Consider the following 14,382-nt stretch of genomic DNA (forward strand, 5'->3'; position numbering starts at 1 on the left):
AGCCCAAAGTTTTGGGTCTTATTATCTTTATGTATAGTATTAGACTGTCAATAATATGAATCCAATTCGAGCATTGAAATGAATTAAGGGACATTTATCTTGCTTGTAGGCTCGAAACAATCCCTGACATCCCATTATTATACACATTACTTGAATTCTCATTCATTTCTATACTAGTGTTACTAGACATCCCCTCCCTCAAGAGCCAACCATCTTCGTTGTCGAGGCTACTCAGTTCAACATTATCCTCCTTAGAACTCTCTTGTAGTTGATATGCATACTCTAGGCCTCGTACCACATCGTTCATCGATGGTCGCTTGTTTCCCTCATCTTGAATGCAACTCACCATAACTTTAACGAATTTCCTGAAGCACTCTGTTCCAATTTCGTTTGAAGAATTGGGTCTACCATTTCTGTAACTTTCTTCTCATGAATGCATTGTTTTACCCATTCTGTCAATAGAACTCAAGTATTGGCAACTGTATGAATAATTGGTGTGCGGGCGCAGAGTACTTCGCAGAGAACCACCCCAAATGAATATACATCGGACTTTTCTGAGAGTTGTCGTCGTCGACAATACTCTGGGTCGAGATAACCGAAGCTACCTTTGACTACTGTGCTAATGTGTGCGTTGGACATGTTGGTTGGCCCGATTTTCGACAATCCAAAATCAGAAACCTTAGCAACCCATTGGTCGTCCAGTAAGATATTTGTGGTTTTCACATCGCGGTGGATGATGGTGTGTTCGGCACCAGTATGAAGGTAGTGTAGTCCTCTGGCAGCTCCGATATAGGTCTGGAGGCACTGGTTCCATGTGAGAGGTTGTTCGTCGTCGCCGTAGAGGTTGTTGGATGATGGAAGTCCCACATCTGCTAATTTAGGGAATGATCATGGGTTTATAAGTGAGAAATACTAACTCCATTGGGATGAGGCATTTTGGGAAAGCCCAAAGCAAATCCATGAGAACTTAGGCTCAAAGTGGACAATATCATACCATTGTGGAGAGTCGTGTTCGTCCAACTTGGTATCAGAGTCATACTCTAAACTTAGTCGTGCCAATAGATTGGCAAATTCTCGAATGTCGAACAAAGGACTCCAAAAAGAAAAAATGAGTCAAGCCTCCTCGAAGGCAGTCAAAAATGACTAAGACTCCAAAGGAGTCGAGCCTCGATTAAGGGGAGGCGTACTTTGTTCGAGGGGAGGTGTTAGATGAAAGTGTCCCACATTGGTTAATTTAGGGAATGATTATGGGTTTATAATCAAGAAATGCCCAAAGTAAAGCCTCGAGAGTTTATGCTCAAAGTGGACAATATCATACTATTGTGGAGAGTCGTGTTCGTTTAACAGAGGTGACTACGAAGGGTACCATGAGACATGTAATCGTACACTAGAATCATTTCGTTGCCCTCATTGCAATACCCAATTAGTGAGACGAGATGGAGATGACGAAGTTGTGAGAGTGTCTCGATCTCTGTTTTGAACTCGTGTGCTCTCCTTGTTTAGAACCAGGCTTCAACCGTTTGATTGCCACTTGGGTGGCTCCGTCGTTGACGTATCCTTTGTAGACGTTACCGAATCCGTCGACGCTGATGATGAAAATGTCCTCAAAGTTTTTGGTGGCTGATTTAATCTCCGCCAATGAAAAGTAGCGACATAAATCAGATGGGAGATTTGAGTTGCGAGTCTTACTTGATTTGTCTGTTAGATATGGAATACGGAGCCCACCAGGAAGTACAGTTGCTCGAGGTCTGGTCGGAAAATGTTCTGCGTCGACAAAAAAACAAACAATCCCAGAGCTAATATGGCAGTCACACCTCCAACCACTGCAGGGATTAGAATTGCCACCATTTGACCATTTGATTTCTTTGGTTGTGGGGTGGACGGTAGAAGAGGCAGGGTGGGAGGTGGGTCTGGATTTTGGCCGGCGAGGTTGCCGCTCGAATCATTTAATTTGAAGATTTCGATACCATTCAAGATCACGTTTGTGAATCTCGTTCTCCAGTCTTCTGGGTTTGCTTGAAGCATAACGGACAGATTCACTTTCATTTCGCCATTGTTAGGAGGCATATTCACAGCGTAATCTCTGTAGTATGGAATGCCTTTCCCGCCGGCCCAACCAAACACATCGGCGGACGTTTCAGCAATCGTGTTTGCGATATAAATCAAGAACACTCTGTCATTCGTGTCGTTGATTTGTTTTTGAAACTCGCAGAAATGCAGCCGAATCATGTAAAAGAACCCAGGATCTACAGGGTACACCCATGTAAGGTTGTAGCGCTTGTTCCTTGTACCATTTGGTCCCATGGTTCGGGCAGATTGATACACAGTGTCTGGAGCAGAGTATGCCGGCATTCTGCTGTGATTGAGGTGGATGCTAAAATTAGTAGGACAAGCATCATCTAAATACTCATCCGACAAATTACTTTCCCTCGACCAAGTTCTAAACATTCCGGTATCGTGAACAGAGGAGACGAGTTCTCCACAAATATTCATTCGGTACACCATCTCAAGAGATGTGTAGTTTTCAATTGGGAAGAATTGATTATTTTGGCCAACGAGATTCAACCCTCGACCACCGTCGTTGTTCATCTCCGGCGGCGTATGATAAAGATTCACCGGCATGGATACTATCTCAATCCCACTAATAACAGCATACAAGTTTTCACTTGAGGGAGTGAACGTAATATCGAGTGTCCGATTGTTTCCCTCCACATTAACACAATACTCCCGAAAAAAGCTGTTGGAGCGAACGACGTTGGAGTAGGCAGAAACATTGAAATCACGAAGACGGGTAAAGGGGCCAGCTTTGACAGAGAAGACAGCCTTGTTGGTATCGGTATTGGTATCGGTATCGGTATAGAAGTGAAGTCGAACAAACTTCTGGCCGGAAGTGACCGGAAAAAAGTAGGTGAATTGGAAGTGAGACAACCGTGCAGCTAAGTAAGGGGCGTAATCGGAGGGTGAAGAGTTTTGTGTTTTGGAGTCGTTGTTTCGATGGAAATCTAAAGGGAAGAAGCTCGAGTTGACGTCTCCAACCCAGATGCGGTTGTCGATGGATACAGATGGGCTACCAGAGAACCCACAACTAAGAACTATGTTGTCGAGGGGAGTGTAGTGGGAGTAGCAGGAAGCATGGGGAGATATGAAATTGAGTAGGATGATTGAAGAAGCGTATTTGATGTTACAGTCGGCCATTAGAGCATAAGCTCTAAGCTCTAAGCATGGCAAGGCAAGTATAGAATCTTACATATGAATATGATGAACTTGGCATCAGTCCATGGTTGAAGAGTCTTGGTCTTCCTCCATTCTTGTTTTTCCACAAAAAATCCAAAGACCTTTCGACATCGTTGGATTAAATCTATACTCGTCTCCATTCCTATCAACCCCACACAGAGATGTGGAAAAAAAGAAAATAAACCTCATATATTATTCACTTTTGAGTATAAGTTCTCATGGTTGTTTTACTTATATACTCAAGATCTTTCCCTTAATTAGAATCACTAAAACACTAGTCAGCTAAGGCAACTATGAGTTTCAATGGTACGGTTAGATTACAGTGACTATTCTACAACTTTTCAAACGACTTAAATATTTCTCGCTCTTATAATTCTTGTCTCAAAATCTCGTTAAAAGGGTTATTTATTTATTTATTTATTTGGTGTTTGTGAAGAAGCTGCTCAGCTTAGATCAATTACTTGTGATTGTGATTTTCACCCATACGTTGGTTGAGCATAAATGAGCTTTATTTAATTTAGTTGATTGAATTGAATTTTCGTATTTGTTTGATTGGATGGGAATGTGACGTCCATGGAAGGAAAATGTGAAAGCAAAAAAATGCATACCTTAGAGGACAAAATCCTCTCGGTGTCGTATCATGGTAACATTGTTGGTGCAACCTATTTTATAATTGTTACAGATGATTTGATATAAATTGTTCCTATGGAGATATATGAGTAGGGTGCTAAGACTGAATCATAAAATATTTAATCTATTTTTATAGTTTCGTTATTTGAGGAGATTAATAATTTACACAATGATCATATACAACTAGATCTTAATTCTGAGCAGTTATGAACTTCTGTCTATGAAATTTGTTTTTTTTTATTTGGGTAGGTGATAATAACTTACTTTTGTGGTCGATTCAATATGTTTATCGTTTTGAGAATTTGACCAAATATAAAATTGAGAGCATAATCTTATGAGATGAATTCGGTAAATTGTTCATAAAAGAATTGGTGATATTAAAGTGAAATTAACTTTTGATTCATAATTTTGAAAAATTGTGAATGATCAACTTGACAGTAATGATTACATCCATGGATACAACTTGTCTTACATAGTTCGGTTTGGACCGGGTCAAAATCTCATAACATTTATTTTCCCTTACATAGTTCGGTTTGGACTGGGTCAAAATCTCATAACATTTATTTTCCATCTCAAATAATTGCAAACGCTGAGATTTAATCATATAAATAGATAAACTTGCTATAAGAATCCAAACTCACTACTAACAAATATGGTTGGTTTTGACTAGTGAGAAATATTCTATATTATTTAACCCTAAATATTTCAGGAGAATTATTTATTTACTACTACTAATAATAATGATAACAACACGTGTCCTTCATCGTCCAGCTGGGTTCTTAATCTCAGAGAAAACGGTTCCAGACATTCTTTTATCAGACGCAGAGCTCGAATCTTCACTGTTGCTTGTCGTCGCCACTTCACTGCTTATCCCCGAATCCGACCCGCGTCTTCCATCCCAGACACTACTGAACAACATCTCCCCCATCAACCACCCTTCTTCCTCATCCACACCCTTGTCTCCGCCGCCGCCGCCGCCGCCTACCTCATCTTTTACTACCTTCTTCTTCGACGCCTCCTGCAACTGCAACGCAAACTCCAATCCCCACACCACGTCGGTCATCGCCGGCCGCTTAATTCCATCGTCCTGGATGCAACTCACTGCGATCTCTATAAATTTCCTCAAGCATTCCGGCGAGATCTCGTCCTTGATGTTCCGGTCAATGATCTGACCCACCGTGTTGTCGCTGTAACTCCGCCGGACCCACTCTGCGAGATACACTTGTTTCTTGTCGGCATTGCGCAACAATGGTGGACGCGCACAGAGAATTTCACATAGAACTACGCCGAATGAATAAACATCCGATTTTTCGGTTAATTGTTGCCGTCGGTAGTACTCTGGGTCGAGATAACCGAAGCTACCTTTCACTACTGTGCTAATGTGCGCTTTCGACATGTTGGTCGGCCCCACTTTCGACAATCCAAAATCAGAAACCTTAGCGACCCATTTGTCGTCCAGTAAGATATTTGTGGTTTTCACATCGCGGTGGATGATTGTGTGTTTCGCGCCCGTATGAAGGTAGTGTAATCCTCTGGCAGCTCCGACGCAGATCTGGAGGCGCTGATTCCATGTCAGAGGTTGTTCGTCGTCGCCGTAGAGGTGGCTACGAAGGGTACCATGAGACATATAATCGTACACTAAAATCATTTCATTGCCATCATTGCAATACCCAATTAGTGAAACGAGATGGAGATGACGGAGTTGTGAGAGCATCTCGATCTCTGTTTTGAATTCGTGTGCGCCCTGTTTTGAACCAGGCTTCAATCGTTTGATTGCTACTTGGGTGGCTCCGTCGTCGATGTATCCTTTGTAGACGTTTCCGAATCCGCCGACGCCGATGATGAAAAGGTCATCGAAGTTTTTGGTGGCGGATTTAATCTCCGACAATGAAAAGTAACGACATAAATTAGATGGGAGATTTGAGTTGCGGGTCTTACTTGATTTGTTTGTTGACATGGAATACGGAGCCCACCAGGAAGTACCGTCGCTTGATGTCTGGTCGGAAAATGTTCTCCGCCGACAGAAAACAAACAATCCGAGAGCTATTACAGCAACCAAACCTCCAACAACTGCAGGGATTAGAACACCCACCATTTTTCTATCTGATTTCCTTGATTGTGGGGTGGGCGGTAGAAGAGGCGGAGTGCGCGGTGGATCTGGGTTTTGGTCGGCGAGGTTGCCGCTGGAATCATTTAATTTGAAGATTTCGATACCATTCAAGATCACGTTTGTGAATCTCGTTCTCCAGTCATCTGGGTTTGCTTGAAGCTTTACAGACAGACTCACTTTCTTTTCGCCATTGTTATGAGGCATATTCACAGCGTAATCTCTGTAATATGGAATGTCTTTCCCGCCGGCCCAACGAAACACGTCGGCGCCCTTTTCAACAATCGTGTTTGCAATATAAATCAAGAACACTCTGTCATTTGTGTCGTTGATTTCTTTTTGAAACTCGCAGAAATGAAGCCGAATCATGTAAAAGAACCCAGGATCTACAGGGTACACCCATGTAAGGTTGTAGCTCTTGTTCCTTGTAACGTTCGGTCCCATGGTTCGGGCAGTTTGATACACCCTGTCTGGAGCAGAGTATGCCGGGATTTTGCTGTGATTGAGTAGGATATCAAGATTAGTAGGACAAGCTTCATCTAAGTACTCATCCGACAATTTACTTTCACTGTCCGCCGACCAAGTTCGAAGCATTCCGGTATCGTTAACAGGGGAGATGTTATTTCCACAAATATCGATTCGGTACATCGTTTCAAGAGATGTGTAGTTTTCAATTGGGAAGAATTGATTATTTTGGCCAACGAGATTCAACCCTCGACCACCGTCGTTGTTCATCTCCGGCGGCGTATGATAAAGATTCACCGGCATGGAAACAATCTGAATCCCACTGACAAAAGCATACGAGTCTTGATTTGAGGGGCTGAATGTAAGATTCAATTTCTGATCATTTCCCTCCACATACACACAAAATTCTCGAAACAACGTGTCCTCACCGGAAGCGTCGGCGTTGACAGCAGCGTTGAAATCACGGAGGAGAGTGAAGGGGCCGGCTGAAACAGAGAACACCGCTTTGGAGCGGTCGAAGCTCTGGAATTTAGCAGAGTAGAAGTAAAGTCGAATGAATTTCTGACCGGGAGTTAACGGAAACAAGTAGGTGAAGGCGGCGTGTGATAAACGTGCTGTCGTGAACGGAACTCCGGCTGGACTGAACTGCGCCTCCGCCTGGATGGACTGGCCATTATGAAGGAGATTAGAAGGGAAGAATTTCGAGGCGGTGTCTCCCTCCCAGGTGTGGGCCGTGTCCCCAAGTTGATGTGTGTTCCCCGATGAGCCACAATCAAGACTTATAATCTCGGTGGGTTCGTAGGGGACGGTCAAGTCGCCGGCGATAGGGAGAGAGAGGAATTGGAGGTGAAAGAAAGCAAATAGGAGGGTTGAAATTGCAGAAGCGTAATTGGGTTTACAATCCGCCATTAGAGGAAATGAAGCTTGTTCTTCAAAGAAAAGGTCTTAAAAGAAATAGAAAGAACTGTATTCCATAAATACAAGTTGAGGAGACTGGAGAGGAAGATGTGAGAAGCTGTCAATCACTGGAGAGGAGAGGAGACGGGTTGAAAGACTTGGATACAGTCAACGCCTTCGCGACATGGTCAAGGGTCCACATACTAGATTCTTGTGAAGAAAAATGTTCCAAGTTTATCTCATGTTGTAATGAAAGAACTTGACTAATTCAAACTATTTGTTGCATGTTATTCATTAAATGACACGGCCTTCGATGGCAACTTTATGTCTGTATTAAAGTTTTCATGTTGTAACGAAAAATCATGTCCCGAGTCTCTTCGTCTAAATGTGCTTGCGTTAAAGTTTTATGTCTGTATTGTCAAGTTGTTACAGTGTAATGTCATAACATTTTTTATTCAATTAGCTATACTTAAAAGATATGATTGTAAGATCTCACATTGGTTGAAGAGAGCAACGAATCATTTATTTTAAGAGTGTGGAAACATCTCTTTAATAGACACGTTTTAAAATTGTGAGACTAACAACGATAAGTAACAGGGCCAAACGGATAATATCTAGTAGCGATGACCAAAGTGGTTGTTGTTTGTGAAAATCATAGATAGTCGCTGTGTTTATAATGACAATATATTTACATCGAGCTAGCACAGCCTCGTTGGGTCCAACAAGGGTCTTAGACTTTATAGATCTTTCACATACTTATACTCTCATTGAATCTATGTCATCAACATGAGAAAACATGAACAAAAAATTTGTGTTCTTGATTATTATTGGTAAGAATGTTGGGTTTGATTTTTGTTGGCATAACAAAGCTTCATTGTACGATGCAACCATGTTACAATGATAACAATAATAGCAACGAAGCATAATTTGAATAAATTCTCTCAAATTCAAAGAACATAAAATTAAAATTATAAAATTATAATAGCCAACCACAAATCTAACATTTTTCGTTCGTTCTGCTTCTTATTACTTTCGACAGGCGCGACTATATGTGCCACAATTGTCGTTCTTGGTGTTTGTACGCCTTGCGTTGAAACAGCTTTTATAATCTCCTGGTCGCTCACACACAGGTTTATTCCGATTTCCTGTCGGAAAACTGATAAACTTAGGTGTAGAGGTTAGCAAGCTTGGGAATGCCGACTCGCCTTCGCCTTCTCGTGTGACGCATTCTTCGACACGGCCATCGCACCACATCGATGCTGCAGCAGCCACGGTGATGTTGCCATAACTGGAAGAAGTTGGAGAAGCAACGCTGCAATGACTTCCGCTCAGCATCAAAATGAAGACGCCCATTGCCGCCGCCGCCGCCATTACGGCTCCGGAGTTTGAGGAATGTCCCATGGAATTGGGATCTGAAGGAGAAGAAAGGAGTGCGAGTGTATAATCTTTGGATCCAAACATCATTTTTATACATAATAATAAAGTTTTTATTTTTTAAACAAAATCGAGTTTGAATTAAAATGATCCACATGTCCTTCGTTGTCAGAAATGATGGGTCTTTATGTTTTGGTCGTTGGATCAAAATAAATGCATCAAATATCTCAGCCATATAATTATAAATATCAAATCATCTTATTCAATTTATACCACCTAAGACCGTGACGTTGGTTGGGAGGAGAACGAAATATAGTGTAGAAAACTTTTCTTAGTAGATGCGTTTTAAAGTCTACATGACTATCTTCAGTATGCCACATTCTCTCTCTCACGGACCTCAATAATGTCTAGTAGTAGATGATTGGATTGGATGAGCATTTTTTTGTTTGGTGTTGAGTGTAATCACACTTTTATTTACAGCGGACTTTTGCAATTATGCAGTACGCACTCCCAGCACCGAGTGAGCCAAGCCAACTTGAATTCGCGTCAACCCGACAACATATGTTCAAGCCTCTAACCCCATGTTGAGAATAAGGTGAAAAATAGGGTAGAGAGGTTTTTAAAGGAGAATTTGAAAGCAAAGTTGAAAGAAAGATTGAAAGCAGGTTTATATAACTATCATCAAAGAAAGAAACACCACCGCTTAAATATCATATAATTCGATAGGAGGAGTTGACGACTGGTCACATCCTTTTGTATAAGAGATACTTCGTTCTGTTAGATGAACACGACTCTCCACAATGGTATGATATTGTCCACTTTGAGCATAAGCTCTCATGGCTTTGCTTTGGGCTTCCCAAAAGGCCTCATATCAATGGAGAGTGTATTCTTAGATTATAAACCCATGACCATTCCCTAAATTAACCGATGTGGGACTTTCATCATCCAACACCTCCCCTCGAACAAAGCACGCCTCCCCTTAATCGAGGCTTGACTCCTTTGGAGTCTTAGTCATTTTTTACTGCCTTCGTACCTTCAAGGAGGCTTGACTCCTTTTTGGAGTCCTTTGTTCGACATTTGAGGATTTGTCAATCTATTGGCACGGCTAAGTTTAGGGCATGGCTCTGATACCATGTTAAACGAACACGACTCTCCACAATGGTATGATATTGTCCACTTTGAGCATAAGCTCTCATGGCTTTGCTTTGGGCTTCCCAAAAGGCCTCATACCAATGGAGAGTGTATTCTTAGATTATAAACCCATGACCATACCAATGGAGAGTGTATTCGTGATTCATTGAGGAAGAGGCACCGAAAAACCATAAAACAAATTATTAAATGTGCACACCCTCTCACTCTCACGGGCCTCAATACTGTGTAGTAGTCCATGATTGGGATTGGATGGGCATTTTGTGGGTGCATGTAATACAATGGTTAACTTACAAATTTGATGTCTCGATTCTTCTCATATATGATTGCTTCATCGTCCGGCTTTAGGCAAATGAAACTAAAAAACACCCAATTATTTTGTTTCCAATAAGCTGCTTACAACCATAAGTTCATTATCCTTTGTTTAGACTCCGGCCACCCAATTTTGATGTTGAGTGTCATAGCGGATTTTTACGATTGTATGGTACTCATTCCAGCATGGAGTAAGTCAAGCCAATTTGGATTTGCATACTCTACCGCGGGACAACATATGCTCAAGCCTCTAATCCTATTTTGAGAAGAATGTCTTAGAATACGGCCAGAAGGATCCTTAAACGAGAGTTTGAGAGCAAAGTGGAAAGAAAGAACCATCACAGCTTAAATATCATATAATTTGGTAGGAGGAGTTGGCCGATTGGTCGCATCCCCTACAGTACATTTCGCCTAATAGTCATTGTTAAGGATAGTTGACCGTTTGTTATAAGGCAAATATATATTTGCCTTACGGGTTACCATATTTGCCCTTTTATTAAACGCAAATATATTGTATTCATTTATTATTCTTTCCTTTTATCGTTATTTCCATATTATTTGTAATTTTCCATATTTATGTATTCTGTAAATTATTATAAATAAGAGAACTCTCACCACCATTTAGGTATGGTGGATTCAGCAAACATTCACATGGTATCAGAGCCCGATGAAAAGCTAACTTCTCCCTCTCCTTGAGAGTCAAAGCCAACTTCTCCCTCTCCTTGAGAGTCAAGATATGCTGGGCTATGTCGATGGAACTATGGTTCCACCATCTCGTTTTGAACCAAAAACCTCCTCAACACTCAACCCCAAATATTTGGCATGGAGAGCAGCTGATCAACGACTTCTCTGTCTCCTGCTCTCCTCTCTCACTGAGGAAGCCATGGTTGTTGTCGTTGGTCTCTCTACTGCACGTGATGTTCGGCTTGCGTTGGAAACTACGTTCAGCCATCAGTCTAAAGCTCGTGAACTGAGACTCAAGGATGACTTGCAGTTGATGAAACGTGGCAACAAACCTGTTGCTGAGTATGCTCGTGCCTTCAAAAAAAATTGTGACCAACTTCATGCCATTGGCAGACCCGTCGAGGACATTGATAAAGTGCACTGGTTCCTTCGTGGACTTGGCACCAAATTTTCAGCTTTTTCTACTGCTCAGATGGCTCTCACCCCTATCCCTTGTTTTGCAGATTTAGTCTCTAAAGCTGAAAGTTTTGAGTTGTGCTCCCTTGAGTCCTCTGACTCCACTCCTACAGCATTCACAGCCACTAATTGTGGTCGCACCCATGGAAGCCACCCTGCTTTCTTTACCAACCAGCGAGGTCGTTCTTATTCTCACAAAAACAACTCTTCTAATCGAGGACGAACCCACTCAAGTCAGGGTCGTCGACCACCTCACTGCCAAATATGCCGCAAAGAGGGCCATTATGCTGACCGCTGCAACCAACGGTATGTTCGACCTGATTCTTCTCATGCTCACCTTGCTGAAGCCTTTAACACTTGCTAGACCCGATGCTGCTGATTGGTTTCTGGACACTGGAGCTTCGGCCCATATAACTGCCGACCCGTCTATTCTGGATCAGTCTAAAAATTACACGGGTAAGGACTCTGTGATCGTAGGAAACGGTGCATCCCTACCCATTACCCATACCGATACTCTTTCTCTTGTTCCAAATATTCACTTATTAGATGTATTGGTTGTCCCTCACCTCACTAAAAATCTTCTTTCCATAAGTAAATTAACGTCTGATTTTCCTCTTTCCGTTACATTTACTAATAATCTTATTACTATTCAGAATCGTCAAACAGGAAGGGTGGTGGCAATCGGTAAAAGAGATGGAGGGCTATATGTGCTGGAGCGCGGCAACTCTGCTTTTATTTCAGCCCTTAGAAACAAACTTTTACGTGCTTCATATGATTTATGGCATGCTCGTCTTGGTCATGTGAATCATTCTGTTATTTCTTTTTTAAATAGAAAAGGTCATCTTTCTCTTATGTCTTTATTGTCTTCTCCATCATTATGTAATACTTGTCAGCTTGCGAAAAGTCATCGATTGCCTTATTCCCGCAATGAACGTAGGTCGTCTCATGTGTTAGATTTTATTCCTTGTGATCTTTGGGGTCCTTCTCCCGTCAAATCAAATTCGGGTTTTCTTTATTATGCTATTTTTATTGATGATTATTCTCGATTCACTTGGTTTTACCCTTTAAAATTTAAATTTGATTTTTTTGATATTTTTCTTCAATTTCAAAAATTTATGGAATATCAATATTCTTCTCGTATCAAGGTATTTCAAAGCGATGGTGGTACCGAATTTACTAGTAGTTGTTTCAAAACTCATTTACGTAATTCTGGCATCCACCATCAACTCTCTTGTCCATATACTCCTGCTCAAAATGGTCGTGCTGAGAGAAAACATCGTCATGTGACTAAGACTGGCTTGACCCTTCTCTTTCACTCTCATCTTTCTCTTCGTTTTTGGGTTGATGCCTTCAGCACTGCAACTTATATTATCAACCGGTTGCCTAATCCACTTCTTGGAGGTAAGTCACCCTTTGAACTCCTTTATGGCTACACTCCACATTATGACAATTTTCATCCCTTTGGTTGTCGTGTTTATCCTTATTTGCGTGATTATATGCTTAACAAGCTTTCTCCCCGCAGCATTCCTTGTATTTTTTTGGGTTATAGTCCTGCTCATAAAGGGTTCCGCTGTCTTGATCCCGGCACCACTAAGCTATATATCACCTGCTAGGCTCAATTTAATGAAATTCACTTTCCTCCTATCCCTAGCTCCCAGGCCCAACCTCTTTCCTCTATTCCTATTTCAAATTTCTTGGAACCACATCTTCATCATATTGATTCATCCCCCCTACCACTTCATCACCGCACATTCCTCGATCCAGAATATCCTCATATGATATTTGTTCTGACCTTGTAGATGAGTCTGTGCAGGTTGATACTTCTCTTGCAGGTTCCACTTTGCCACCCTCGACTTCTAATTCGACCTCTATTGAACCTCCTGTTGATTTCTCTTCTTTAAGCACTCATCCTATGATCACACGAGCCAAAGCTGGTATATTCAAGACTCTTCATCCAACAAATCTTGGTATTTTGGGCTCATCTGGACTTCTTTCTGCTCTTCTTGCATCCATTGAGCCAAAAAGATTCAAATTTGCGGCTAAGAATCCTGCTTGAGTGGCTGCTATGGATGAAGAAATTCGAGCGTTACAACAAAATGATACTTGGACTTTGGTTCCTCACCCTGCCAACATCAACATCGTGGGCTTTAAATGAGTGTTTCGTATTAAATATTTGCCTAATGAATCCGTTGAGCGTTTCAAGGCACGTCTTGTTGCCAAAGGTTATACTCAAGTTCCTGGTCTTGACTACACTGACACTTTCAGTCCGGTTGTCAAAGCTACCACTGTCCGTGTTGTGCTTTCTATTGCAGTCACAAATAAATGGCCTCTTCGACAACTTGATGTCAAGAATGCTTTTCTCAATGGAACTCTTATTGAACGTGTTCATATGGAACAACCTCCTGGGTATATTGATCCTCGATTCCCCACTCATGTTTGTCTATTAAAGAAAGCCCTCTATGGCTTAAAGCAAGCTCCTCGTGCTTTGTTTCAGCGTTTTAGCTCATTTCTTCTTACACTTGGGTTTTCTTGCAGTCGCGCTGACACGTCCCTTTTTGTCTTTTATCAGCAATCTAACCTTATCTATATGCTTCTTTATGTTGATGACATTATTGTTACTGGCAACAACTCATCTCTTATCGACAACTTTACTCGCAAGCTTCATTCTGAGTTTGCTACCAAAGATTTGAGTTCTCTTAGTTACTTTCTTGGTCTTGAAGCTTCACCCACTCCTGATGGTCTCTTTATTAGTCAGTTAAAATATGCTCGAGATATTCTTACTCGTGCTAAGTTGCTCGATAGCAAACCAGTTCACACTCCCATGGTTGTTTCTCAACACTTGACTGCTGATGGTTCTCCTTTCTCTGATCCTACTCTCTACAGATCTCTTGTTGGCGCCCTTCAGTACTTCGAGTATTACGCGTCCAGATATTGCCTATGCTGTCAATTCTGTCAGTCAATTCCTGCATGCCCCTACTGCAGATCACTTTCTTGCTGTCAAACGTATTCTTCGCTATGTCAAAGGAACACTCCACTTTGGTCTTACCTTTCGTTCATCCATTGTTCCTAGTACG

The 14,382-nt window shown here is 41.6% G+C and overlaps 1 protein-coding gene and 1 pseudogene across 1 annotated transcript; both read right to left on the reverse strand.

Annotated features, from left to right (window-relative positions):
• Positions 1 to 51: 51 nt before the first annotated feature.
• LOC111492847 lies at positions 52 to 3,550 on the reverse strand (annotated as a pseudogene).
• An 873-nt stretch (positions 3,551 to 4,423) lies between these two features.
• On the reverse strand, positions 4,424 to 7,444 carry LOC111493327 (receptor-like protein kinase FERONIA). The gene has a single exon (XM_023142990.1). The coding sequence runs from the start codon at positions 7,343 to 7,345 to the stop codon at positions 4,625 to 4,627; it is 2,721 nt and encodes a 906-aa protein (XP_022998758.1). The 5' UTR covers positions 7,346 to 7,444; the 3' UTR covers positions 4,424 to 4,624.
• Positions 7,445 to 14,382: the final 6,938 nt, after the last annotated feature.

This window comes from Cucurbita maxima, unplaced genomic scaffold (assembly GCF_002738345.1).
Source record: "Cucurbita maxima cultivar Rimu unplaced genomic scaffold, Cmax_1.0 Cma_Scf00018, whole genome shotgun sequence".
NCBI lineage: Eukaryota > Viridiplantae > Streptophyta > Magnoliopsida > Cucurbitales > Cucurbitaceae > Cucurbita > Cucurbita maxima.